This window comes from Pyxicephalus adspersus, chromosome 10 (assembly GCF_032062135.1).
Source record: "Pyxicephalus adspersus chromosome 10, UCB_Pads_2.0, whole genome shotgun sequence".
Lineage (NCBI taxonomy): Eukaryota > Metazoa > Chordata > Amphibia > Anura > Pyxicephalidae > Pyxicephalus > Pyxicephalus adspersus.
The window spans coordinates 17914753-17940489 of record NC_092867.1 but is presented as its reverse complement, the minus strand read 5'-3'; the positions used below and the strand labels follow the sequence as shown (position 1 = coordinate 17940489).

At 40.1% G+C, this 25737-nt stretch overlaps 1 protein-coding gene across 5 annotated transcripts in view; it reads left to right on the top strand.

The window, feature by feature from the left end:
- Nucleotides 1–3630: 3630 nt before the first annotated feature.
- BTRC (beta-transducin repeat containing E3 ubiquitin protein ligase) overlaps nucleotides 3631–25737 on the top strand; it is a 104186-nt gene continuing 82079 nt past the window's right edge. Inside the window, exon 1 of one of the 5 annotated variants that reach the window (XM_072424999.1) lies at nucleotides 3631–3711. In XM_072424999.1, coding sequence (XP_072281100.1) covers nucleotides 3694–3711 — 18 coding nt within the window. In that variant the 5' untranslated portion in view covers nucleotides 3631–3693. Of the gene's footprint in view, nucleotides 3712–4492; nucleotides 4564–5329; nucleotides 5455–25737 lie in introns of those variants that run through there. The other 4 variants (XR_011922571.1, XM_072425000.1, XM_072424998.1 and 1 more) reach the window with 4 other exon arrangements.

Genomic DNA, 25737 nt, shown 5'->3' with positions numbered 1-25737 from the left:
CCATAATCCTTCTGGTGGGGCTCAGATTCCCAAATACCAGTTTTTGAAACGTGGTCTATGTAAGTCAACCTTTTTTTGTCTTTATATTATCATTAGATTATTAATATTCTCTCTTATCCCCTTTAATGGACATTTAATGTACTTAATACCTGCTATATGCAATAATATTGAATATATATTGTTACCGGTAATAATATTTTGATTTAAAATGTATTTTCTATATATTGTAAATATATTTTGGAACTGTATTATGACACCCATTCCCTAGTTTGGCTGTAATCAGACATGTTGGTAAATCTTCATTTACATGATTATGTGCTGTGATTTCACTTTGTACTATTATGTATTTGTGTTACAGTTGAAGAACAGATTAGAAATGAAAAAAGGTAGGTGTGCAGGCAACATGGTGAATCCAGTTTGGCCTGACCCCACACCTCCTGGGCACTTGGAAAGGTTCTGGATGCCTTATCAGAAAATTTTCCTACCCCATCTGCCCCTTTCTACATGCTTATACCTCAGGGCACTGATGATAAAAAACGTCCTAGATGCAATGGATGGTTCAGTTTAGCGTACTCTCCCTCACCAAGTTTTTCCAATATAGCGTTGTCTCCTGTGTGAAGAGCATGCATGCTTCTACAGGAGGCCTGGATCTCATGGATGACACCTCGAATAATAGTTTATCTGATCTGGAACCAATGCTCTTGTTTGATTACCTCTCCTAAACACTTCCTCTCCTTGGGAAAATCCACCCGATGCTTTGGTGGGAGTTCACCTCTGCAACTGGTAAACTGGTGTCACAGCTTACTAAGGAACGTTAAGAAATGAGCTCCAGAATAGATAATCTGGAGCAGAAGGTACATCACTGTATTTTTGATCAATCTTTTACAAACAATTTTCACCTAGTGAAACTGCACCTAGTTTGGCTGTAATCAGACATGTTGGTAAATCTTCATTTACATGATTATGTGCTGTGATTTCACTTTGTACTATTATGTATTTGTGTTACAGCTGAAGAACAGATTAGAAATGAAAAAAGGTAGGTGTGCAGGCAAAATGGTGAATCCAGTTTGGCCTGACCCCACACCTCCTGGGCACTTGGAAAGGTTCTGGATGCCTTATCAGAAAAATTTCCTACCCCATCTGCCCCTTTCTACATGCTTATACCTCAGGGCACTGATGATAAAAAACATCCTAGATGCAATGGATAGTTCAGTTTAGCGTACTCTCCCTCACCAAGTTTTTCCAATATATCGTTGTCTCCTGTGTGAGGAGCATGCATGCTTCTACAGGAGGCCTGGATCTCATGGATGACGCCTCGAATGATAGTTTATCTGATCTGGAACCAATGCTCTTGTTTGATTACCTCTCCTAAACACTTGCTCTCCTTGGGAAAATCCACCCGATGCTTTGGTGGAAGTTCACCTCTGCAACTGGTAAACTGGTGTCACAGCTTACTAAGGAACGTTAAGAAATGAGCTCCAGAATAGATAATCTGGAGCAGAAGGTACATGAGCTGATAGCTTTTACTTCCTCTTGTGAGCAGGACACTGGAGAATGAAATGCTATTTTACTCTGTCTTGATGATGCAAAAAACTGACAACCGATGCTGTGGCGGACTTGTGGTTAACCATCACTGCTCTTCTACAGGAGCTGGTCCCATACAGTCCCATAAACTACCCGGAGTTTGATTAGATTAGTTGTGACCTAGGGCCCAAATGGTTGGATGGATGTTCTAGGGATGTTATCCTGAATACCACATTTTTCAGGACAAAGGAAACCATTTTGCAGGCAGCTTGGGACCAGGTAGTTCTCACATTCCAAGACCTTTAATGTCAAATTTGTGTGGATCTTCTTCCTCTCACTCTACAAAAGTGATGGGCTTTGTGGTGCTTTCTTCCAGTCCTTTAGGCCCGGTCTATACAGTATTAGTGGGGTTTTTCCCTTTTGACCCCATTTTGTGTATGATGGCAAAACTCTTCTCTGCTAGAAGCTCAGAAGTTCTTCCACATTTTTCACTTGCAGCTACCTCTCAAGGGGTAATGTAGGGTAAACTTAGTACAGACACTTGTCACTTAACAAACAAGTTCCATTCCATCACACTAGTAACACAATAATGGTAATGTGCAGTATAGAGGTCTCAGGAATACTGACAGCCTGCGAGACCGAGAGCAAGGACAGAGAGTGGGGAACAGAGTTGAGAAGCTTGATGATGAAGAGATGCCACATTGCCATACAATTGTATAAGCTCTTGTACAGGGTCCTTGTCAGAAAGCTGGTTATGAGTCCAAATGTTGATTAAACATGAAAGTACGGAGAATCTGAAAGACGTCCACTCCTCATAGGACAAGGGGATCCAAGCTGGGCCCCGTATAGAATGGTGCGATTGTACCCACTATATACATAGCAACCATCTAATATGTACCCTAGTTACCATTCAGAATACTCATAATTAAAGACTGTATATTAAACATGGTGAGTTCCAGCTCCAGTTCCAGAGCGCTGCCATCTTTCTTTCTTCTTTTGCCCAGTGACGTTCTTCAGCTATCTTGAACAGTCATGCTGGATTGATTGAACTCCCACACAGGTGCACAGGAGCTCATCCATTCCCCGGAACATTCAAGGGACGCACCTGGTTGCCCTGGCAATCTAAGCTGATGCTGCCCATTGCACACCTGCATGAATCCCTAAACTTCATAGCGGGACTTTACCTTTACTTTCAGGACAGAAACACACTTCTGCCATGGCAGACACACAACCACTACGACAATACAACTCTCATACACATACATTATTATTACACAGTATTTATATAGCACTGACATATTACGAAGCGCTGTACAAAGTGCATAGTCCACTCACTAGCTATCCCTCATAGGGGCTCACAATCTAATGTCCCTATCTCAGTCATATGTCATTACCACAGTCTACGGTCAACTTTTAGTGGAGAGCCAGTTACCCTAACTGCATGTTTTTGGGATGTGGGAGAAAACTGGAGTACGCAGAAGAAACCCACACAAACATGGGGGTAACCTGCAAACTCCATGCAGATAGTGCGCTGACTGAGATTTGAACCTGGAAGTGCTAACCACTGAGCCACGGTGCTGCCCATTGTGGCCAACCATAGTGCAGAGCAAAAGTTTTTTTTTTTTTTTTTGTGTATGCATTGTTTTAAAGCTGAGTATATTAAAGCATGGGTGCAATGTAACGTACAAGTCCTAAACATGAATGAGAATAACAATCTTTTCGTCTTGGCTCCAGTCTTACCAGTACAAGGGAAATGTTCCACAGTCTTGTTCTAGGGTGACAACGTTACTCATGGATATCCTACAGCTAGTGAATGTTGTCATGCTAAGGAGAATGTGTCATTGTCATAATAACCAGCTGAAAATAAAGCTTTGAAAAAAAAAACATTTACATTTCTGTTCAAACATACACTCTAATATATATCACCCCCCCTTTTCTGAGCTGGGCCACGTTTGTCCATACATTTGCATTCTCCTCTTTCTTTGTCATTCTAATTTTGTACTGTTCTATACTTTGCCAAATTCCTTGATATTTCAACCTCTAGCCGGCTTCGACTTGTGAGGCTTTTTGGGCATCGCTTGTCGCCGTAGACGTCCTGGCTGAGTTCAGCACGTGACCATGACGTCATGTGACGAGGAAGTGGCTGTGTGATCAGGGTGTAGTGGGGTGATGGCATCATATAAAAAGGTAATGTGATGGCTGGGTTGGTGGTGGGAGATGTGTGGACAATGCCGGGGTGATCGGTGCTACCTCTGATCTCCGATGGGGCCCAATATAGCTGCCCTACCATTCAGCCTGCGGCCTCCAGGTGCTGGGGGACTACAAGTGACAGCATGCCCTGCCAGTCTGTCATGTGACCATGATGGGGTGATGGATGTAGAAGGTATAGGATGAGTGTGGGTCAGTCCTGGTCCCCTGTGTGATAGAGACTGGCATGTCTGCTGTCATGGAAACCATCAGAATGGAGGGATCACTTATCTCTTGTGTGTATAATGATCTATACATCTGATCATTGCATTGTATGATGACATTCTTAGTGTTCTGACCTAAAACACACAAATCAACACATCTCAGGATTCATTATAACATAAGTAAATGCAATATATATATATATATATATATATATATATATATATTGCAGGTTGTGTACAGCAGAGCATTGATGAACAGAGGTGGGAGCAGCACAAAGGCCCACCAGGTGTGCTGTACAGGAAGCATCCTAATATGAGGATGATCAGAGGCGGGCTGTACAGGAAGCATCCTGATAGAAAAAGCAGACCATAAGCAGGGGCGGGCTATACAGGAGGCATCCTTATAGGGATAAGCAGAGGCGGGGCTATACAGGGAACATCCTGATAGGATAATAAGCAGAGGCGGGCTCATAAATGTACTTCCTCTTCTGCGCGCACAATTCAGGTCTGTGTTATAGCTGAAGGTAGTTTTAGGTTGTGGCAGGGCAAAGCGCCTTTATTGGTAGACAAAGCTGAGGCTATGGCGGACTCTGTAAATGAAAGCACTGACATGGAAATGGATTGGCAGGTAAAGCGCCCCCGTGTATATTTGTTTTATCTGTTAACCCTTTGCCTGGAGTGCAGCTTTAATGTTCTGATTTCATGTTCAGTTCACTTGTGTGCTGCTTTGTATCTGATGGGGGCTTTCCAGGTTCTTTACCCAAATATAGGCCACAGAGCCCCCTTCCCAGGTCAGGCAGGTCAGGGAGAGGAGGCATTACCCCCATAGCCTTGCTGCCTCTTAACATGGGGCTGGCCCATTCCTTTGGGCCCCCAGGGCTGGCCCTTGGATCCCCTTAGGCCTTCTTGGAATAACTTAAAACCTGAGAGGCCCAAACTGCTCAATTACCCCCCAGCAACCTCCTGGTTTGGAAGCCCTGATCTATAGTATAAGTGAATATTCTAGGCCATGCTATCCTTGATCTTTTATGCTCCCATTGCAACTTGGATAATAAATATTTGGTGCCCATTGCCTGATGGATGGTCACTTCATCACATTCACCCTAAATTTGAACTTCTGATTTTGAATAGTATGGGCTCACACCCTGGAACCTGACATTTGTGTCTCCGCATTTTCCATTGTTGGTAAAGCTTTGGTGGTGACCCCTTATTCCCATTAAAATCTGGGTTACATTCACCCATAAAGCTCAGTGAATGCACAGCATTGGAGAGTCTGATTGCAACCATACATTTGTGGTCTCTGATTCTGCTATATAAAAATAATTCACCCTAAAATAGAACTCCTTTTTTTGTTTTTTTAGTATGGGGTCACACATCTGGAACCTGAACATTGAATCTCAGCGTTTTCCATTGGTGGTAAAGCTTTGGTGGCATCCCCTTATTTTTCCTAAGGATAAAAATGGTTTGATGTAAACACTTTGCTTTATTTAGTAAATAATCATAGCAGGACGATAACCAGGTATAAAAAACACAAATCATTGCTTCTGTTTCTATTAATACTCCCTTATATCCTGTTTTTTTTTTTTTTTTTTAAGTTTTTATCTGTATTTAAGTACAGCAGGGCTCAGTCTGGTCAGGATAGAAGCAGGACGAATAACCAGTCATTTGTATTGCAGTGTAATGGGTGAGAATAACAACAAAGATGAGCTGCTCTATCTGCTGCTCCTTTTTTCACTTTTCAGTCCCAGGGCAGTGAAGAGTTTAAAAGTTACTGAACTGCAGCAGAAAATGGCAGATTCCCTGGACTGCTGATTCTAAAAACTAAATGTACAGAAACAAATCATTGGCAGATAAAACTGCTCCAATTCTGTTTATTTCTCCTAACAGCAGGATCTTTGTAATGATTGTCTGGCCCAGCATCTGTTATAATAGCTGCTCCCCTATATTCAGAGATCAGGGGTGAATCTGACGCTTTCTGGGTCGCGCCTCTTTATGTTGTCGTGAATCTGGGTGATCTTTCTCCTTCCCTATATATATGCGCAATATCAGTTTGAAGTTGGAGGAAGGTTAGGTGACTGCTTTCTGATTCTCCTGCGCCATCTTTTTCCATTTCCTCTTCTGGTTTCTGTTGTACGGCATTGTTGTTGGACTGCGATGGATTCTTATCCATGGAACCCTCAGGGCTTGTTCACATGGGCAGTGGGAATGGTGACAGCCGGCACCTTGCCCTCCGTTCATCAGACCTAACCACTGTCCATATAATAAATATTTGGGCTGAATTCAGACCAAGGGTTAACCTTCTTACTGCTGATGACCTCCAGGTGCTTGGGTAACAGGTGGGGACAGCTCCGACCATACAAGTGCTTGTGTAGGTGTTTGCTTGAGCTTGCAAAGTGGTGAAGTTTTGGCTTTTCTCTTCTCCCACAACTTTAAATCCTCCAAAATAACCTAAGAGCCGTTTGCAGTTATTTAGTTTGATATCAGACTATAAGTAAATCATAGAGGTCTATTGCATGCTCAAATTCACTCCTAATGGTTCCTGTTCAACCATATTGCATTGATTGGAGAGCTTTGCTTTTTGCAAAGGGGTCCTGGACACAACATGTAGCTTTTAGCTGTTTTTATTGACTCGAATAGAATTGTTACAACTGCAGTGTGCTGTGGTTGGGTTGTGCTGCGGTGATTACAGCCATCTCCAACCATATGAAACCGATTTTTGTTAAACACTGCGATTGTGGTAAAAACGTTTTCCAGGTGAGCAGCACAAAAAAGTTTATTTGGTTCTATTATCTCTAGGAGATGCTTGGGGTGGCAAACTTCCCTTAAACATTGGGTAATGTCTAAACTCTACTGCAAGTAAAAAAGGAGGAAAAAGAAAACGATTTAAAACGTTAACTTATTTGGGGCTGTGTTGACCTCCTATTTGGTGATGCCCGCAAGGTTCTGGGCCCAAAGTAATGTGAAAGGGCCAGCTGCATGACTCTCATAAGTTGTGTATAGGAGTAGATTCCAGCCACAACTATGAGAGGGCATCCATTCCACTGGCCAAAAAGAGGCTTTTCTCCCTTCCTGGCTTTAGGTATGTACAAAATTTCATACCATGTTCCTTGGGGTAAAAAGTTAAGTCTGCCCTAGACTGAGATGCAATGATGAAATAAATCATGGTGCTGTGCAGGTCCTAAGCTGTGTACACATGTAAGATTTTTGTCATTGGAAAGCATCTTTCAGAATCTCTCTAACGACATGGCTGAAAGATAAAATAAGAGTGCTGTACATACAGCGCCATTCTGCTTTATAGAGAGAGAACGAGCTAGCTGCACCCCACTGTGCTCTCTCCCCCTTTACTTCCATTGCAGTTGTTCATCGCTTGTCTATGGATCTGCCGGGTCAGATCCATGAACTATGTTGGTTGGCCGCTTAACACGCGCCAGATTATCCTTTGAGACGAGTCCTGAAGTGATAATTGCTGTCAGTGTGAAGATTGTCTCTGCATCTATTTTAGTGATCAGACCTGGAGATCTGCTTAGGGCACCCACTAAGTTGTGGTTTGGAAGGGCTGATGGCACTTTTTCCCTCATACCTGCATGTAGAGAATATTTTGGGTGTGCACTGTCAGGGGGGTAAATAAGGGGGTTATGGCATCTCTGAAAGCTAACAGTTCTTTATCTATATAGGCAACTTTCTTGTCCATTGTAAAGTTATTGGAGATCATAAGTGTGTGTGTGTTTGTTTGTGTGTGTACTTCTGGTGGAAATGCCTTTAGGCATTTTCGGTGCTTTTTAACAATAAATAGCTAATGGAATTGTAAGAGCAGGAGGTACAGGGAACATGATCCAGTCTTCTGTAGGTACAAATCTCTTTATAGGTGATAACAGGCGATTGTCTTATGGTTACAGCAAGTGGCAGGACAACTGTCACAACGCCACTGGTTTGATGCACGTAGCACGCTGTGTATTTTATAATCCGTTTCTTGTTGGAATTTGAATTTTAGGGCAGACAGCTGCACCCCATTTCCTCTGTGTGGAATTAGGTTGCAACATTCTTTAGAAGGAATTGGCCTAACTATAGTATTTAGTAAAAGATATCCTGACATAAGAAAAATGTGATCACATACTTTTGTTTTTTTTGTATTGGTATTGTAGATAATTTATTTACATTATGAATAAAGGATTTTTACCATGTGTAATTAGTGTTTGTATTAAAGGAAAAAATATAAAAATACTTTTTATATTTAATATTTTGAAAATGCTGGTTTTCTGGCTTTCCTGACTTTAGTTGCAACTTTAACTAACATAAAAATGCTTGGAATGTAAAGCTTTTTCCAGTCCACTGCATGCTCTTCTCATGTGTTCTTGTTTCTTATTGTAATTAATTGTTTGACTTTGCCAGAGAATGCGAAACCAAATTAATTGCTGCATTCATTTGGTTTTACATTGCATTCTCTGGCACAGTAAAACAATTATTATAGCGATAGCTCTGATTCCTGATAGTTCCTGATTATTGAATTTACCTGTAAGTAAAAACTCTGCAGTGTCCATGCATAGGCTGCTGTTCAATAGACACAAGTGATGCCGCTACTACAATTCCCGGTATCACTTGCGTCTATAAAATGCAGGGCCACGCATAGGCGCAGAGATGCGGGTGATGCCGGGAATTGTAATAGCAGCATTGTACTCGCATCTATAGAAAAGCAGCTTAATATGAACTGCTCCCGGCCCGCCGTTACTACGAAGTGCAGTAGCGGCGGGCCAGTTGCAACTCATATTAGGAATTCTTTTGGGGGCCAAAAAAAGGAACTACAGGGCCAGATTTGGCCCACAGGCCAGGGTTTGACACCCCTGATGTAGTGTATGAGTATTGACTCACTCACAATTTTCTTGCATGGTGATGCCAGTGGTATGATCTTAGCCCGTCATTGATCAGGGACTTCACCTTTTGTGATAAGGAGTGGACTCTTGGAGTTTTTACATACCTGTTTCATTGACAAGGGCCATGCCTTACCCATATAAGATAAGAAACCCTTGCCACATTAGAATGTTTAGTGTCTGGTCTTCCTCTTTTTCTAAAATCTTTTATATGAGTCCAAACCACCCAAGAGATCCCAACAGTCATCTCATTTCTGGGTGTGTTGGATACGCCATAGGCCTTTTTGTTATGATGCCCAGGGAAGTACCTGGTGGAAGGAAGTGCAACATACAGTGGGGGATTCAGGTGTTTGATATGCATGTGCTGGTAAACTCAATGTTTTCTGTCTTTATTGGGAGCCTTTGCAGGAAAATGGAAATACCCGGATATTCTGCCAGAATCTTGGACCTGCTCATTCTTGTTGGCAAAACTTTTCAGACTCCTTTTCCATCTGCAGTGTTGCCACCTGACTAAGAAAGGTGCATATGGGTTTACATATATTGTAGTTAAATCCATCCATTACTGTAAATTGTATTTGGTATTCCTCCTCTCATTTACTTTATCTATTGTCTCTTCACACCCCTGGCATGTGAATAAATGTCACCTGAAAGGTAATTTATTTCCATGGCTGCCATAATGGGGCTGTGAAGTGCTGTAAGACACGCCATGTTTTCCTGATTATTTAACACATGAACCTTCCATTTTCCTTAAGGGATCCTGTTTTAAAAGTTGCTGAACCTATGCTGGAGAAACATATAGTGTGCACTTGTGAAGTCTACACTTTTTATTTTTAATGATGCAAAAGTTAAACCCTTAAAAGCTAGGCGAAGAAGTGCTCCTAGGTGTGAAATTGTCAGCAGCTCGGAGTATATTTCAGTTTGTGCCCTCTGGCACGCCTGTTGGTTTGCCTCTTTGTTGTCCATGAAATATGTTGTTCTTGTGTTACTTTTATACTGCATCTCTTAGTACCACATACATAGGGAAGAACAGTAGTTTTCTCACATACGTTGGATGGCTTTGTCCAAGTTCTTGTTAAATATCAGCAATACTGGGCTCTTGCCAGCACCCCCTTTTCTAGGTTTGGAGAGTGCACCTGTTACGGATTTGAGTAGACATGATAAGACGGGTAAGTGCCACATCACCCGTGTTAGGTGACTCTGCCTGTTCACAGCATCTCGCAAATTTCTAATACGTAAACTGCCTAACATGTGCACCAAAGTGGCTGGAAGTAAAGGAGGCTCTAATTGCACAGCAGCTCTGATATTCTTCCTAAGATTTCACATAAATGTATATTTAGGTGCTATGTGGTTTGGTTTGCTTTACGTGACTAGTAGGATATATCTTATGCAGTCCTTTTCTTTCTAGAATACCAGCCATAGCTTTCTAAAGGTTATATGTTATATCAAAAGTGTCATTTGTAAAACATAGTTAACTGCATGATGGCAACTTGTATTTTCACCTTAGGATGATATCAAGAAATGTCAGATGCAAACATCAATTCATGGTTTCTGTACTTGGGCTGTACAAACTTTGTGTTTATTCGCCTTTTATTTTCTTTTTTGTTCAGTGACCGTCTTTCCCAATTCTTTGCTGGGGGGGGGGGGAGTATTGGTGTTCCTCCTGGGTTTGGATCATTTGCTCCACCAATGAGGAGCTGGGTATACAGGTTCAGGGTCTGAAATCTCCTAGGATGTGTCCAGTCTGTGCATAGCTTTTCATCAGCAGAGACAAAGATGGTCAGTGTAATGGTGTGGCAGAAAAGACCAACAGTGCCCACTGGGCTTGTAAGGTTTTTTTTTTTTTTTCAAAGGTAATGGGCATATGGATCTTAATTTGCAGGTAGGTCATCTGGAGCAATAAAGCCTTCTACACCAATGCCCTTTCAGTTGGATATGTTCTATATCTCCCCATTTAGTTAATTTAATTTCCCCCCAATGTTTGTGTATATTTTATTTTAACAACAGTGACCTCCTTCCCTTCCTGACTTCCCAGTAAGCTCAACCTAATTTTTAGGTTTTAGGGCCCATTCTTTCATTATTTGCCCATATATCCCCTGTTATGTCATCTAATCTAGAGATTTGCAACCAGTTTGAACCTTTAAAGTCTCCAAACTTTTTGCAGCTCTGTAAAATGGCTTTTCATTGAGCCACCTACACTTCTTGGGGTGAAATAGGCACTGCAGTAGAATACAGTTTTTACATTATGAAATATTGAGAGCATGTTAATTAGAAGTCATTGAAGGTAGTCCTGTGGTGTTTGACTGTTTGGTTAGAAGTTGCTGGTTTGGCTTTTTTCCAGGCATCACTTAACAAAGATCATCCTTTGTACTCCTGTTTGGCCCAGAATCAAAGTGTTCAGTTTGTAGATCTTCCATGCTCATATTGAAAATGTCTATTTGGCTGCTTTAATCTATATCATTATTAACCTTTTGATGGATCATGTAGTGCTTGGGTTTCTTGTGATGCATGAATAAAATTCCTCCCGCGTTTTAGTTATAGGAGAAAGTGAGACTCTTGGCCAATCTGAAGCTTTGCAACCTGAACTGGACCATTTGGATTTGATGAAAGAGGGTAACGAAGAGTTGGTCTATGGACTGAAATAGCTGCCAGCAGCTGGCTCTGATATCTCATTCAGCCTGGTCACTTATATATTCTATATTTGTGATATAGAACGTGCAAGTTTAGATATGAGGCAGGATGAGGGTTTTAATGGCAAGGGCAGCTGCATTGAGTTCTGAAAGCTTCAGCTGTCAATATATCCCTCTTGGGGGTAATAGTGACAGTTTTACTACTTCGTCTTGTGTTCCATTTTTTTTTTCTTATAGGGTTGCATATCAATTTAAACATTTAGAGGTTCACTATTTTCCATTGCCATCTAGTGACTGGAGACATTCCACTGGGGTGTGTTGATTTATATAGCGCCAACATTGTACCCTGCATTTCATAAGATTACAGCACCCAAAAGATATATTACATAACATATTGATGAGCATGCACATTACATAATATAGAAACCAGCAGAGTTTTAGTTAAAGGGATAAAACATATGGATGTGGGATTTATATTGCCTTTGCGTATACTCTTAATCCTTGTTTCCATAAATCTCCAAGACTTTTTTTTTATAGGTTGCCTGCTAATGTTGCAGGACTGGATTGACATTACTATTTATATGTGATTCTGATGAAGTTTTCATATTATACATCAATGGATCTTTGGGCTTTCCCTATCATCCATAGATAAAACCAGCTACTGACCTCAACCCATTTTATGTTCTCTATAAAGCCCACATTGTAGGTCAAACACCCAAACTTTATTATTGTGGATGTTATAGGGGCACCATCTATAATGAGCTTATTATATACTAAAGTGAAAATTAATGAGTATTTAATATCGGTTTTCTTAGCTGCAAACATATGGGTCTGTGCCCAGAGGCTGCTCACCTAGGTTCTATGTCTTCTGAAACGTATTGGCCATTGGTGGTCGACTTTGCTTGCTGTAATGTCGATAGCAGTTGTAATGTAAAAACCATTGGAGCATATGAAATCTGATTTATATTGACGCGATGCAGCTCATCTCATAATCTGCTATACAGCACATATGGTTGATACTAATAAGTTTGGTTTCTAAAAAGTTGTTCATCTCCAGCAAATGAGAAAATCTAAAAACAAAGGCAGATTACAAACCAAATGATGTTTGTTGTACATGCTGCCAAAATACATTCATATCTAGAACAGCTTGTGTAAAACACACCATTTCTGGTGCTTTTTAAGCATTAAAAATGTCCTGCAATATACAATCTGCCAGTGTTAAATTGGAACTCCAGGCAAATGGCTAAATACACCCATGAAATACATAGACGTTTCTTGTTGAAATGGCCATTCTCAAATAAAACTTACTGTGGGCTGTATATATAAAGACCGGGAGGCAGCCCTCTTCTTAGAATATAGCAGTCACACTATATATATATATATATATATATATATATATATATATATATATATATATATATATATATATATATATATATATATACCCCAGTAATAGCAACCTTGTGAAGTCTCCCTGGCAATGCCTTAGGACTGGTCCTGGTCCTATGTAGAGCCCTGCATTTGAATGGGCTGTGCATTGCACATAAAGTCCATGCAGCTGTTTTTAGTTTACATTCTCAACACAGCAATGCATTATTAGAGTAAGATGCAATACCATGTGTGGTACCATCCAAAGCACGGCAGCATTCATGGTCACTATATACTTACTGGACTGAGATATTGACCCACATTAGTCCTGCAAATTCTATTGCTTGCACAGGTTTGACAGATCAGCGCCAGCTGTAGCTTCTACACTTGTGACTTATTACAATGAGCCAATGTTGCAGTCTAATTACTGAGCAGTTTTCCTGAAAAGGAAACTGAGCAAGTTCTGCTTGCAACAGACAGGGCATCCCGTCATAGGCATTGTCCTTGACTTGGAGCTCAGAAGTTTTTAAATGTAAATATTGCATTTTCTTTTAAATATTACAAGGTTCTATATAATTTGAATTTACTGCAGGCGTGCAGTTGCCAAAAGCTCAGTTCTGCCTAAGTGTAGTTCTTTTTAATCATTTTATAACCACATCCATTTGCATGCTTTGTATCTGCTCCAAGTTCAGCCTTAAGCATGTAGGCTGTTGGTTGTTGGCGCCACTAAAGTTTGGATGTAAACTTTGGAAAGCACTTATGACAGGTTCTTACCTCCTACTGAATTCATATCTTGTTCTTTAGGATCTCTTTCAAAGTCCATTGAGTGTAATATTTAGTTACCTAGTGAGCCAGGGGTATTAAGTCAAACTTATTAACATTGCTTGCTTGTGTTTTCAGCATTCTGCCCTTCTGGAAGCCAATGCTAAGTCTATATTTGTACCGTGCAAAATGACATTCACTTGATATGAATGATCACTTTTGCCACAGTTTAAAATGCTAAAAAATTTAGTTTGCTTTTTTTTTTAAAGTTTGCTAACTTACAAACTTATATTGCCAGTAATGCACTACTTGTCTTATGGTGGCAACTTGAACTTATAAAACTAAATGGAGTCTATATGGAGAAGAAAGGTTGTCCCTATAGAACAAGGTGTGTTTGGACTACAGAGCACATCTTTTACATGGAGGGCATTTTTGTAGTTAACAGAAGATGGCTGGGAAGTTTGGTTTCATTACCTAAAATGTACACTTAGAAGTGTCAAGAGCTCGGGATTTCTGGTGGAATCAGCATTTATTACAGAAATGTGCTTAATATTAAACCTAATGTAAGGACTGGTTAGCTGAAATATTACAAATTTATTAAGTTTAGATCTTTTTGGCCATCTCCAACAAATGATAGTCTTATTTCTATTATATCCGCCACATCTTTATTTCTTCAACATATCGTTATTCCATAAAATGGTGCACGGTGGTATTTGTCCAGTAACCTCCCTGTGTTGAGAATTGGGCGATATTTGTCACATTAAAATCATTACACTAAAAAAAACAAAGCGGCGATGCACACATTTGATCTCTAACACATTTGACTGTGTTTGGTAGGTTTAATAACACAGCCAGTTGGGCCCCAAATGGTTACCAGACATAGAGGTGAGCTGTTTGATTGACAAGTCAGAAATGCATTAGATCATTCCTCCTGCCAGAGTCCCTGGTTCTCGCTGTTAAAAATGTCAGCTTCTCCAAGTTTGAATGGCAGCCCGAGGGGCTCAGAAGCCTTTTGTTTTGTGAGATCGAAACACAAATTGGTTGTATGCCTTGAACACTCCATTTCCAGTCGTAATTTCATCTTTTAGCTAAGAAGCACACGGTACACGAGCAAAGTGGCCTGTAAACAATAATCCCAAAAATAAATAAATAAAGCGGGTCATGTTTCCGATGCGAGCTTCCACCACTGGTGCTGACCCCTATCACATTGAACATCTCCAGCCTGATTGCTGTTCCCCTTGGCATCACGGCAAGAAGAACGGACAAAGCAGAAAAATAAAGATTTTACGTGTCGGCAGCAGGCTTTTCATTTCTTGCTCTTTACAAAGAGTGACCCCTGATAATCTAGTGTCTTGAATGGCCTGATCACTTGAGGTGGATGCATAACAAGACATTGCAGCAAATAACACAAGCTGCTAACACCTATTGGATTTAAAATTATTTTTATAGTTTTATATTGTATGGCTGTATTTGAGTGCTTTACACTAGGCAAACCTGCTACCACAATGGGGTTTGCATTCTGATGTCCCGGTAAGGCCAATGGCATGGTGGCTAGCACCCCTTGCCACACTAGGGTCCCAGAATTGAATTTTATCAAGGATGCTATCTATTAATGTAGAGTAAGTAAACTTCAATCAACTTCTATTGGTGTTTGAGACCAAATCTCTCCAGTGAGGTCACAGGCCAAAAAAACACCAAACTGTTCCTGTGACACCCAAAAGGGCCACACAGTAAGAAAAAAAACACATTGACAGATGTTCTGAACCTTTTCACGCTACAGTGCTCGTTTCATTTTAGTTTGTGCCGGAGTATAGAAAGAATAATAAAAACCAATAACAAGCAATAAAAACTGGAGGCTCTTACCTTTCATTCATCTAGCCAAAATTAACTGAAGTTTTTACCAGGAAATTTGATTTTAAACGTTCTTAGAATGTGAAACATAAGTTGGATCAACAACTTACTGCTTTACTTTCTTGAAATAAATACAAATGGTTTGCCACATGGCCCTAAACAAGCTCAATGCATGGACATATACTAGACTAGGCTGGACCCAAGGAGGGTGCAGCAACACTGGCTAGGTCACCATATGCATAGTGTTTGTGGGTTTCTCCCACATCTGCAAAATGTTTTGTCGGTCAACTGGCCCTCTAAGTTGGCTTTTGCAATTTTTGTTGTTTTGTATTACAACTTTAAAGGTGTGTAAGTACTTTTTTTTATTTACTTTTAGAAGACCATTCACAAGGGACAAAACCTGTTCCAACTTTCATAATTCTAGCTTTACCGAAACTCGTACAAAAGAGTTTCTAGAAATTCAAAAAGATTATGCCTCATGTCTATAGTAAGGACATCTGAGGGATCGTCAATGACATGACTATTGTTGCTAAATAAAAATTATTAAAGCTTATTTCAGTAAGAAATTGAAACCATTATACAAAAATTGACATTTTTCATATTCTTGATTTTATATAGTAAGCAGGGGTGTAAAACCCAAATACACAGAGGGCCGAAATTAGAAACTTGGACTAAGTCAGGGGCCAAACTTGAAATTTATTGAAAATATTGAGGATGTTTACTAACTCATCCATAACTAACAAAAACAAACCCATCTACACACACTTTAGGGTTGAAAAGACCAATATTTATCTATCTTTGCAGGCTGTGTGTTGTTCATCCTCTCACATCACAAGTTTGTCTGACACTAAATATTACACTATGCAGTCTGTAATGGATTGAAACAACACAATGCCCCTGGTAGTCGGGCACCATGTGATCATTGCCTAGGCTGTGTCACGTGATGGGTGTACAAGAATGTCTATGTATTGAAAATGATGATGTGAGGTAGTAACCCGGGCGGGTGGGCCAGATATAGTTCATTTTCGCAATTCTTTGGGGGTCCAGACTTTGACACCCCTGCTCTAAAGGTTGCTAGGAGTTCCTTGAGTAATATAGTAATTATAGCAGGGGTTTCTTTTAGATCAGAATGCTTCCACCATGGTAGAAAAGTTGATAAATACTGCCATAGATGGAAAGAAATCGAGATTACTTTTTATTTTGTTTGTTTGTCTCTAAGTTTTCATTGCTTAGAAATCTGTAATATCATGTACATCATTCAGTCATTGAACCCCTGGCTGTCAAAACCCATTCTTGGCATGTGGAATAGCTGCACCATACTAAAGCAGGTGGCCAGAAGTGACACAGCCTAGTGCTTGTGTTAATTTTCAGACTCATGTTGATGCCCTTTGCAGCCAATGAGAACCGTTTTGCAATGGCATGTGGAATGTATTGCTGCCCCTCTGCTCTTGCTTTAGAGCCAAGTATGTCCTTATGTAAATTCAGTAAGGGTACCACTGATGTCAGACTAATTTGTGTGAATATCTGTTTTCCCTCATAATTAACCCATATGCTGACCCTTCTAATACAGTTTGGACTCCAGTCCATAAAATGATATGTAACTTGTAAGACAGACAGCTGATGGGGTCAATATGGAGAGTGAGGGCCATTGGCTATGTGAGAAGGTGGGATATTTTAGTATTTCTAGTAGCAGTTATTAATATGAACAGTAGTGACCTTTCCTGAGCTTCTCATTCTCCACATTTTTATAGTGTTAAAAAGCAACTGATCAATGCTGATCCATTTTCGCAGTAGTTACTAATGAAGCCAGTCCTGTGGCCCTTAACCCTATTGTTTAAATGATCTTCACAGGTGCTGTGGATCTTTCAACTTTCATTGTAGTGCTAATTCTTGTAGTTTTAAGGTTCATAATACCTAGGTGCTGGATGCACAATCCCATTGGGTGTTTTATTTTAGAGATGAGTTTGCTTCCATGAGATGCCGCAGCATTATTCCAAATGGAACCGATGGGAAGGTGCACAACTGGTGTCCATCAGACGCTTCTCCAGTGGAAAGCTGATGTGTAGCTTCTGTTGGATTTTCTTTTTTCTCAAAGATACTTCATGAAGATCTGGGGTAGAAAAGATTAGGCTGTTCAAAGTATGGTTCCTGGAGCTGAATCCAAACCATCTCAAAGCTAGTGCCTCAGCAGGTCTGTGTCTTATTGATGCTTAAAGGGAAACATTAAGAAATATGAATAACAAAAACTATCCTTTCATGGAGGATAAGGCTGCATATTTGTAGACAAAGCTAAGAGGGTGGAGCAGGGAGGACATCGGGAGCAGCAAAAATCAATGTGCTCCCAAACTGCCCAGTTGTTGGTTGGGTTTCTGGAGGCCAAGTTTCTGCTAACTGCAGGAGATAAGTCGGAGCTCTTATACTATGTACACACGAGAAGATGGTCCTCTTGGGCTACTGGTCAAGCTCATGTGAAACTCTGACATGAGTATAGCAGTCCCCAATGTAATTCATTAGTCTTCCACAGTGGATTGGTGAATGACAGACCGGGAATAGCCCATGCATTTCTATGGGGTGCTTTTCATTCAGCTTTCCATCCCCTCCGTTTATTAGCTCTTGATCTGCTATCAGTCACTGGAAACTATTACATAAGATCATTTTCAGTATCGGTCCTCTGATGTCTGTACAAGGATTTGGCTGTTCTGTCTGGCATATCATTGAAAATCCAAATATTGCTTGTACAAATAAACCTCTTTTGCCAGGTTAAATTTCTCCCTTATATTCTCTTAAATTCACTTTACTAACTAACCTGACCAAAATGTCTTAATACAGGTAAAGTCCAGCTTTCAACACAAGATTTTTTTTTTAAAGCTGTTTGGGAAGAAATTGTAGGTGGATGGCAGCCCTGTATTGTGACCAACTTATCAGTAACCACCAAAAAACAGCCGGGTGGTTACTGGAAAAGTGCTGGGTGGTGCGCCCAGCTAAACGGGGCTGGGGAGAACACTGAAGTCAGAAGTGATAGGTATGTCTTTAGTAACCCTTAAATTGGGTGACTGTCGTCATCTTGGGGATGAATGAATAGTTTTAAACTGGATTGACTATTGCTAGCTAATATATATATGAAACCTTGTATATATTTCTAGCTTTAGGGTGTCTTCAGAGTAATGCGAGCAGGTGTTAGGCTGCATTTGTAACAAAGAATCTTTCAACAGTTGTTTAACGCCTGCATATCCAACCAACTTGACTTATCCATAAAGAGCTAGGCCCTGTTACCGAATGAGCAATAGGGGTGAGCTCAGTTGTGGGGCAGATAGTCTTTGATCTCATTCATCTTAGTACTGGGTAATTGGTATTTTAGAATGAGGACTCATGAGTTAGAAAGTGAAACCTTTATGGGAAGACTGGGTTTGGGCATACTTCCACTGTAGTTGCAGCTTGGCATGACAGATAACCATGCATGGTAAAATGGATGTTCCTAGCTAGCGGATTTTTTTTTTTTCATTGCACATAGATCAGGATATAGACGTAGCCTCAAGTTCCACCAACAGGTCCAGACCATTCTTGTAACTTAATCCCATTTCTAAAATCTTGAGTCCAGGTTGGGAAATCTAAACATCAATTGACATTGTGTATTTTAATTGCAGTTGTGTGTATTGCGTTTAATTAAAGATGTGAGCTCTGTAGGTGACCCTATGATATCTGTCACAAGTTATACAAGACAACTCATAAATTCTTAGTAGTTGTGTGTGCAGTCCAGTGGGATTTCATTATTCACCATTACTTTTGGTTCATAGTGATAATTATCATCCAGTCCCAGGAGTTGGTAGTATTGTAATAGACCGGGCTGTTTTATGTTACCTGATGAGGTCTGAGATCTCTGTGGGTTGTTTGGTGCCCACACAATTAACTCTCTAAAGCTGGTGAGCCCATTTATAGACTTTTTTTTATAGATCAGCTCTTTATTACTGGTTGCTTAGCATTTTCATAGTAGCATATCGGATTTGGAAATATTTTATCATGCTTAAATGTGTTTTCTTAGGGAAAAACACAACCTGGTATGGAGTATAAAACATTAGATAAAATTATAGATCAGCCTATCTAAGCTTGACAGGTGTAGATGAAGACAGCACTTATTTTGTATATTACCTGCCTTTCCTTTAAATGTTAATTCCTAAAGGAGTCAATTACCCACCATTATTTACATTGGATGCTTTCATCTCATCGTAGCAAAGTGCTGACTGCATAAAACAGTATAAGTATATCGGGATAATGCGGAAAGATCAAATGCTTACATACTGCATAAAGAACTAAATTGTAAACAAAAGCATCTTTCCTCCACGCAGATTAAAATATCAAATTATTCTAATTGCATGAACACCTGGTATGCGTTTCCATAAAACCTGGATTACAAATGCTTCTGAGGATTGTCAACACTTAGGCAGGAAAGCCCAGAATCTAGTATTAGATTTGGGACCCTGAAAGAATCATTGGACAGTTGCGAGCAGCTTTGTCACAAGAACATAATCAACAAGGCAGGTTGCCCAAAATATGGAGGTTTGTTCAAATGGGCCAGAACACGAGCACCTGATCGTTTGCTTAAAGGAAAACTGGTTCATACAAAGTGGAAAATGTGTGACCGCTGTACCTTCTAAATATTTGTAATGAGATTTAGTTACTTCTGTGATACAGATGCCTCTGACGGTCACCATAAGCAGGTCCTTGGCTTTCCTGTGACAACTCTACAGAACATATTTTAATTGGACAATTCGTTAATAAAAGACCTAACCTGTGATTGGGGTAATGTAGGGCTGGACAGGTGGGTATTCCTTGGAGTTTTCAGATTTCAGGAAACATCAGTCATTAGGGAAAAATCCAGGTCCTCCTTTATATTTCAGCTTTAACCCAATTTAAATCTACATGGCATGTCGAACAGCCACACCCAGAACCTTGTAAAGATTCGTTCAGCCTTTGGTATTTTGGATGTAGTACATGAATATAGTACCTGAACTCTCAAACAAAGGAAAGAATGTAGTTGTTGGGTTTTTTGTTGGGAAGTCCTGGCTTCTTGTATTTTAACAAAGCCTTTGAAGAAACTGTAATACATGAAATCAATAGGATTTGGAAAATATTAAAATATGGGAACCTGAACACTACAGACCTAATTTCTTGGAATCTGTAGAAAGTTTGAATGAAGCTTGCTGCATGTGAACCAATATGGAAACTGATTTGTTCCTTGGTTGTGCAGTGTTTCAGGCCCAGCTGCAGGGGGTTCAGTAACTTCTACCCAGTTAACACAAATGTGCTGCATTGGTTACAAATGGCAATGGTCCCTTGATGGCGCTGCTCCCATGTTGTCCTGGGATTCTTCTTCATCCTGGCGCAGAGGGGGTGCCATCATCTTTTCCTGTTTTCTTGCTCCACCACCAGATCGCCATCTCTTTCCCCAGGCGCAAAAATGCCCCTTCTGCACATGCCCGAGATGATGGCATGAGCAGCCGGAGCCTTCCGGGATGTGTGACGTAGGTATCCCGTAAGGCTCTGTGCTCCCATTAAGTCTTGATCGTGAGTTTAGGTACACTTTTAATGCAATGTTCATGGTATGATTATCAGCAAATCTTCATTTGCTATAGGTAATTGTGCATTGCTGCACTAGTAACAGTCCGTATCATAAAACATGCTCTGTCCCTGCTTCACAATTGTGTTGCTGTGTTGTCATCCGGACACATGGGCTTCCAAGGGAGACCTGCACAAGGTATGCATGCTCAGTCCACTGTGGTCAACATCCAAAAACCACTTTGAGAAAACCAATGCAACCATTGCTGGAGTGCATGCATATAGACAGGAAGTGTCTGCAAAGGCTGCCAAAGATGCAATGCACAAGAAATAAAAAGTTTTGCAATTTAGTGGTTTATAAAACAAAGACCTTTAGCCAACTCACAAAAGTTTATTCAGTAAGTTTTGCAACAACTAGCCCTTCTGGTAAATAAAGTTAAGTTTGTTTGACTTTTGTATGATTAAATTTTCCACCTTGCAAGATATTGCAAGAAACTTAATTTTTATATAATAAAACATAGTTGGTACATACTGCCTTTGCAAAGCATGGTGTTGTCTGGGAAGTATATATTGACCTCAGTACTTCCCTTTACATGAGGTTATAGAAGTAACACTTTGTGTCTTTGCTTCTCTTCCAAGTAGTGAAGTCTGGTCAGGCACACAAGAGTCCATCACAGGTATTATTACATTTACCGCCAAATCCTGAGAGCTGGGAACATCTGCTTGAAGATGCTGAAGAGTTTGACAATGCACTAATTGAATTAGGTTTTTTTTTTTCTGGGGTTGCAGGCAACACTAATTGAATCTGAATCAGCCGTGTGTTTATTTGTGTATATTTGAAATGAGAAAAGCTTAAACCATAGGGAGCAGACTGGCTTGCAGACATGGCCATTCAAGTGTACTGTGCTGCTCTCTAATGGTCCTGAGCAGTATTGCCAGGTCTCCGGGGAACATGGGAACAGACGTCTTGTTTGTTCCTTGTTCAGTAATGCGATCGTATCCATGTGTTGGCGTACACTGTTTAAATTCATTAATTGGACTATTTCTATTATTGAGCTTTTCCTGTGATATATATATATATATATTACACTAGCATTTTAATTTTTGAAATGTACCAAAAAGTTATGTTGCGTTATCGGAGTTTCCAATTCTTCATACCTGCCACAGTCCTTTGGACAAAGGGGTGGTGTACTTTGATCTTTGTTGTATTTGTACTTATCAGAATGTGAATGAGATATAAATTGATGGGAAACGCTTTAATTAGTGAATAGGAATAGAAGCAGGTATGACCGAACATAGCTCAGGTTTATATGAAGTGCAAACATATATTACCTTTATCCCTTCTGAGCCATGATGTGGTGCTCCTCCATATCCCTGTAGCTTATACATGGAGATTTGTGGTGGTGCTATCCAGGAAAACCATTATTTTCTATGGCAGAGCCTGCTGCTTGGATTTGGAGCCTTTGAACCTCTAAACCAGCGTTTCTAAAATGGGGGAACCCTTAAAATGCTTTTCAGCTTTTAGTGAACTCAGGCTATAATAAATCCACAGATTACAGTACTTTAGCATGGTGGTTAGGTGGTTAGTAGTAAAAAAAAAAAACCTTGCAGGTTAATGGAAAGAATGTCACCCTTACAGATGGCCAAAGTGATTCTTGGCAATGGACCTGAGATTCACACATTACTGATGGTGTTCTACTTGGACACTTTTAGCTGGGTGCACCACCCGGCTGTTTTCATTGGTTACTGATGAGTTGGGTCACACACCTACAACTTCTTACCACCGGCCAAATAAAAGTTCTGGGTTAAACACTTCTGATAGAACCCTAGTTGAGAAACTCTCCTATAATCAGTGCATTGGTCGGTGTATTACCACCGCAACAAAAAGCCATAAGCTGGTTCTTCCTTTAGAAATTTGATCTGGAGGTTTAGTGGGTTTACAGTCTATAACTGAAATACTGAGCAAATTCTAATTCTTCTAACGCAACCAGACTGTTTGTAGGAATCACTTTGGTCTGAACAGTGGTGGAGAAAGTGCTGAGCGTTGAAGTGGAGCTTTTGTTAGAGAAGCTCTACAATTTGAATGGTACCTTCTGAATATAGATGTGAAGTCTATAATGTAAGTGACCCTGGTTCTGGTCATTTGTAGGGTGTTAATATGCTTTATTATTGACTTTATTTTAAACGTTCTGACATACACAAAATTCAATTGCACTTGAAAGTAAGTTTAACCTAATGTAGTCCATTGTCCAAATATTCTGTAAAATTTCATGAGCATATCTTGTTAAGAATTCTCTTATTTGAAAGACCTCATACATAATAGAATTCTCCTTTAAAAATACATCTGTTTTATCATGGCTGCTTCTATTCCCTGAGATGACGTCCTGTTTACTTTATAACAGCTTGATAGGCCGCATTCTCCAACATTCTGTTCCCATCACTGTGGTGCCTACCATACAGAGGTGATGTGTCGGCTATAAAATGCATATCGTAGTTTTCCTTCTAACCCTCTGCCTGTTTGTGACAGCGTGGTAACTCTGCTGTAGTGTTAAAATTCACATTGGCCAGGTTGTTCTGTAAATTAAACACTGACAGCTACCCCGAGGGATGCAGCCAAAGTATTTATGATGATGTGCTGATTACACAAAATACACTGCAAGCAGAAAACAGCTGCAGAGAACAAACCTCTTGAAATGAATACAATTAGGGAGAGCACCCTCATTGTTTGCAGTGATGAAAGTACACCACAGCATGCTAATGAAAGGTTGCTAGACTTTCTAAGAATGCCGGGGCCCTTTGTACTTGATTGAACTTACCTTACTGCTATAGTTGTGTAATGAAGTTTATATATTATACTTTTTATACAAATACTTTTCATTTTAACAATGCATCTGAAGACCCTCTGAAATTCAGCTGTACCTGGTATGTGCCATACTGTGTACACACTGGGTAAAATGGTAAATTATTGAAGAGACAGTGTCATTTGGAGGATGTAGGGAAAGCGGTCACAGACAAGTGCAGGCAGCTAGCGGTACCTGCAGCAGTCTACTAAACTATTATAACCAGGCAGTCCTTTGATTGCTGGGATGGGAAACACACTCTTTGTTGGTGCTAAAGGCTTCCTGCACATTGCTATTGATCAGTGAGCCTGGCCATTATAATGGTGAGCTGATGGGAATATGCATGGGGCATGGCTTGGCAGCAAACGCTAACACTACCTTGAAGTTTTGGAGTCTTGTCTGTTAGAAATGCCTGACATTTAAACCATTACAAGGAGTTTCCAGTAATCTGCAGCAGATATGTGCATGGAACCTTTAGTCACTGCTCTTCATATCTGTAGCAGCTTGCAATTTCACTCTTTATATTTTTTGGTTTTGACATGCAAATGAGCACACAGGCTCTTGATATGCTTATTTATTTGTAATGCAAGTATGGTTCCAACCTACCCAATTGTTGGTAACCTGTTAGCACAAAGCCTGATATACAGTATTTTGGGATTCTGCCTTCAGTTGCAACCCTTTTTACGGTCACCCCTCCTAATTTTCTATTCTCCAGAACTTTCTTTGTCAATAACTTTCTGAATGAGATGTCAAGCCTTTCTACTACTGCATATCCTTTCGATGACTCTATTACACATTGTTTTTATGACTCTTCAGCTGAGCCTTCTACATCTGGATTATTCCAAACAATATTCAATGCCTTGTTGCTTCCAAATATTTGATTGATCTCTAATCTGACACATGCCTTTTAAAGCCATGCTTATATTAGACGTGCAGTGTGGATCTATACACCTAAACACTGCATAGGACATAACCTGTCCAGGATCTGTCCACAGTGGTCATGTATCTAAAGGCCTGACTCTTAAATGTTGTCTTTCAATTCAGTTTACTTGTAATTCTTACACTTGAGTCAAGGATCAGAAGTCTTTAAAGCAAGTATGATATATCATACACATTGGGGAATGAGTCATTTGCAGGATTTTTTAATTAAGCCTATATTGTTACTTTAAAGCAGGGGTGCCCACACTTTTTTGGGTTGTGAGCTTCTTTTAAAATGACATGACACAAGTCAAAATGATCTTCCAACAATAAAACATTGGACTTAATAAAAAAAAAAAACTCTACCACACGCAGGAGTTTTTTATTTTTGAAAGGCAGAGCTCTGCGATCTACCCACAATGCCTTTGCAATCTACCAGTGGATCGCTGTCCACCTGTTGGGCACCTCTGCTTTAAAGTATTCTGGCCACTCGCACTGGGACCTTCTGGATGACTAATAGCTTTCATTTATTCACATTTCCCCTTGAGCTATTGCACCCTGTAAACAAGCTAATAAAAAAGGTATAATTTTCTTCAGTATGTGTACAGATCACTCCGTACCATTTCTATTCCCATTCCAGCAGCTAGTGGTTGAATATTATGTGGAGGAGATTAGTTAGTAATAAACTTGTGTGCATTACATATACAGCACAGTATGCCTCCTAATAATTACATTTATACCCTGGCAAAACTACTGATTCCAGCATCAATGTAAATATTTTCCACCTATAATTATCTTAGCATTATTTCCCTTTTTAATCATCAAGAAATTGCAGCATGAAATGTGAACAATTACCAAGTGAATTTTTACTAATCACAAGTGTTAAATATGCCAGCAGCGTGCTCTTATCAGAGGTTATTACCGATTACATGTTTCAATCACTTGTGCCTGTCTCCCATTCGCTGTCCACTGATTGCTGACATCCATCCCATGTGGCAAACTGACTTCTGTGTAATCA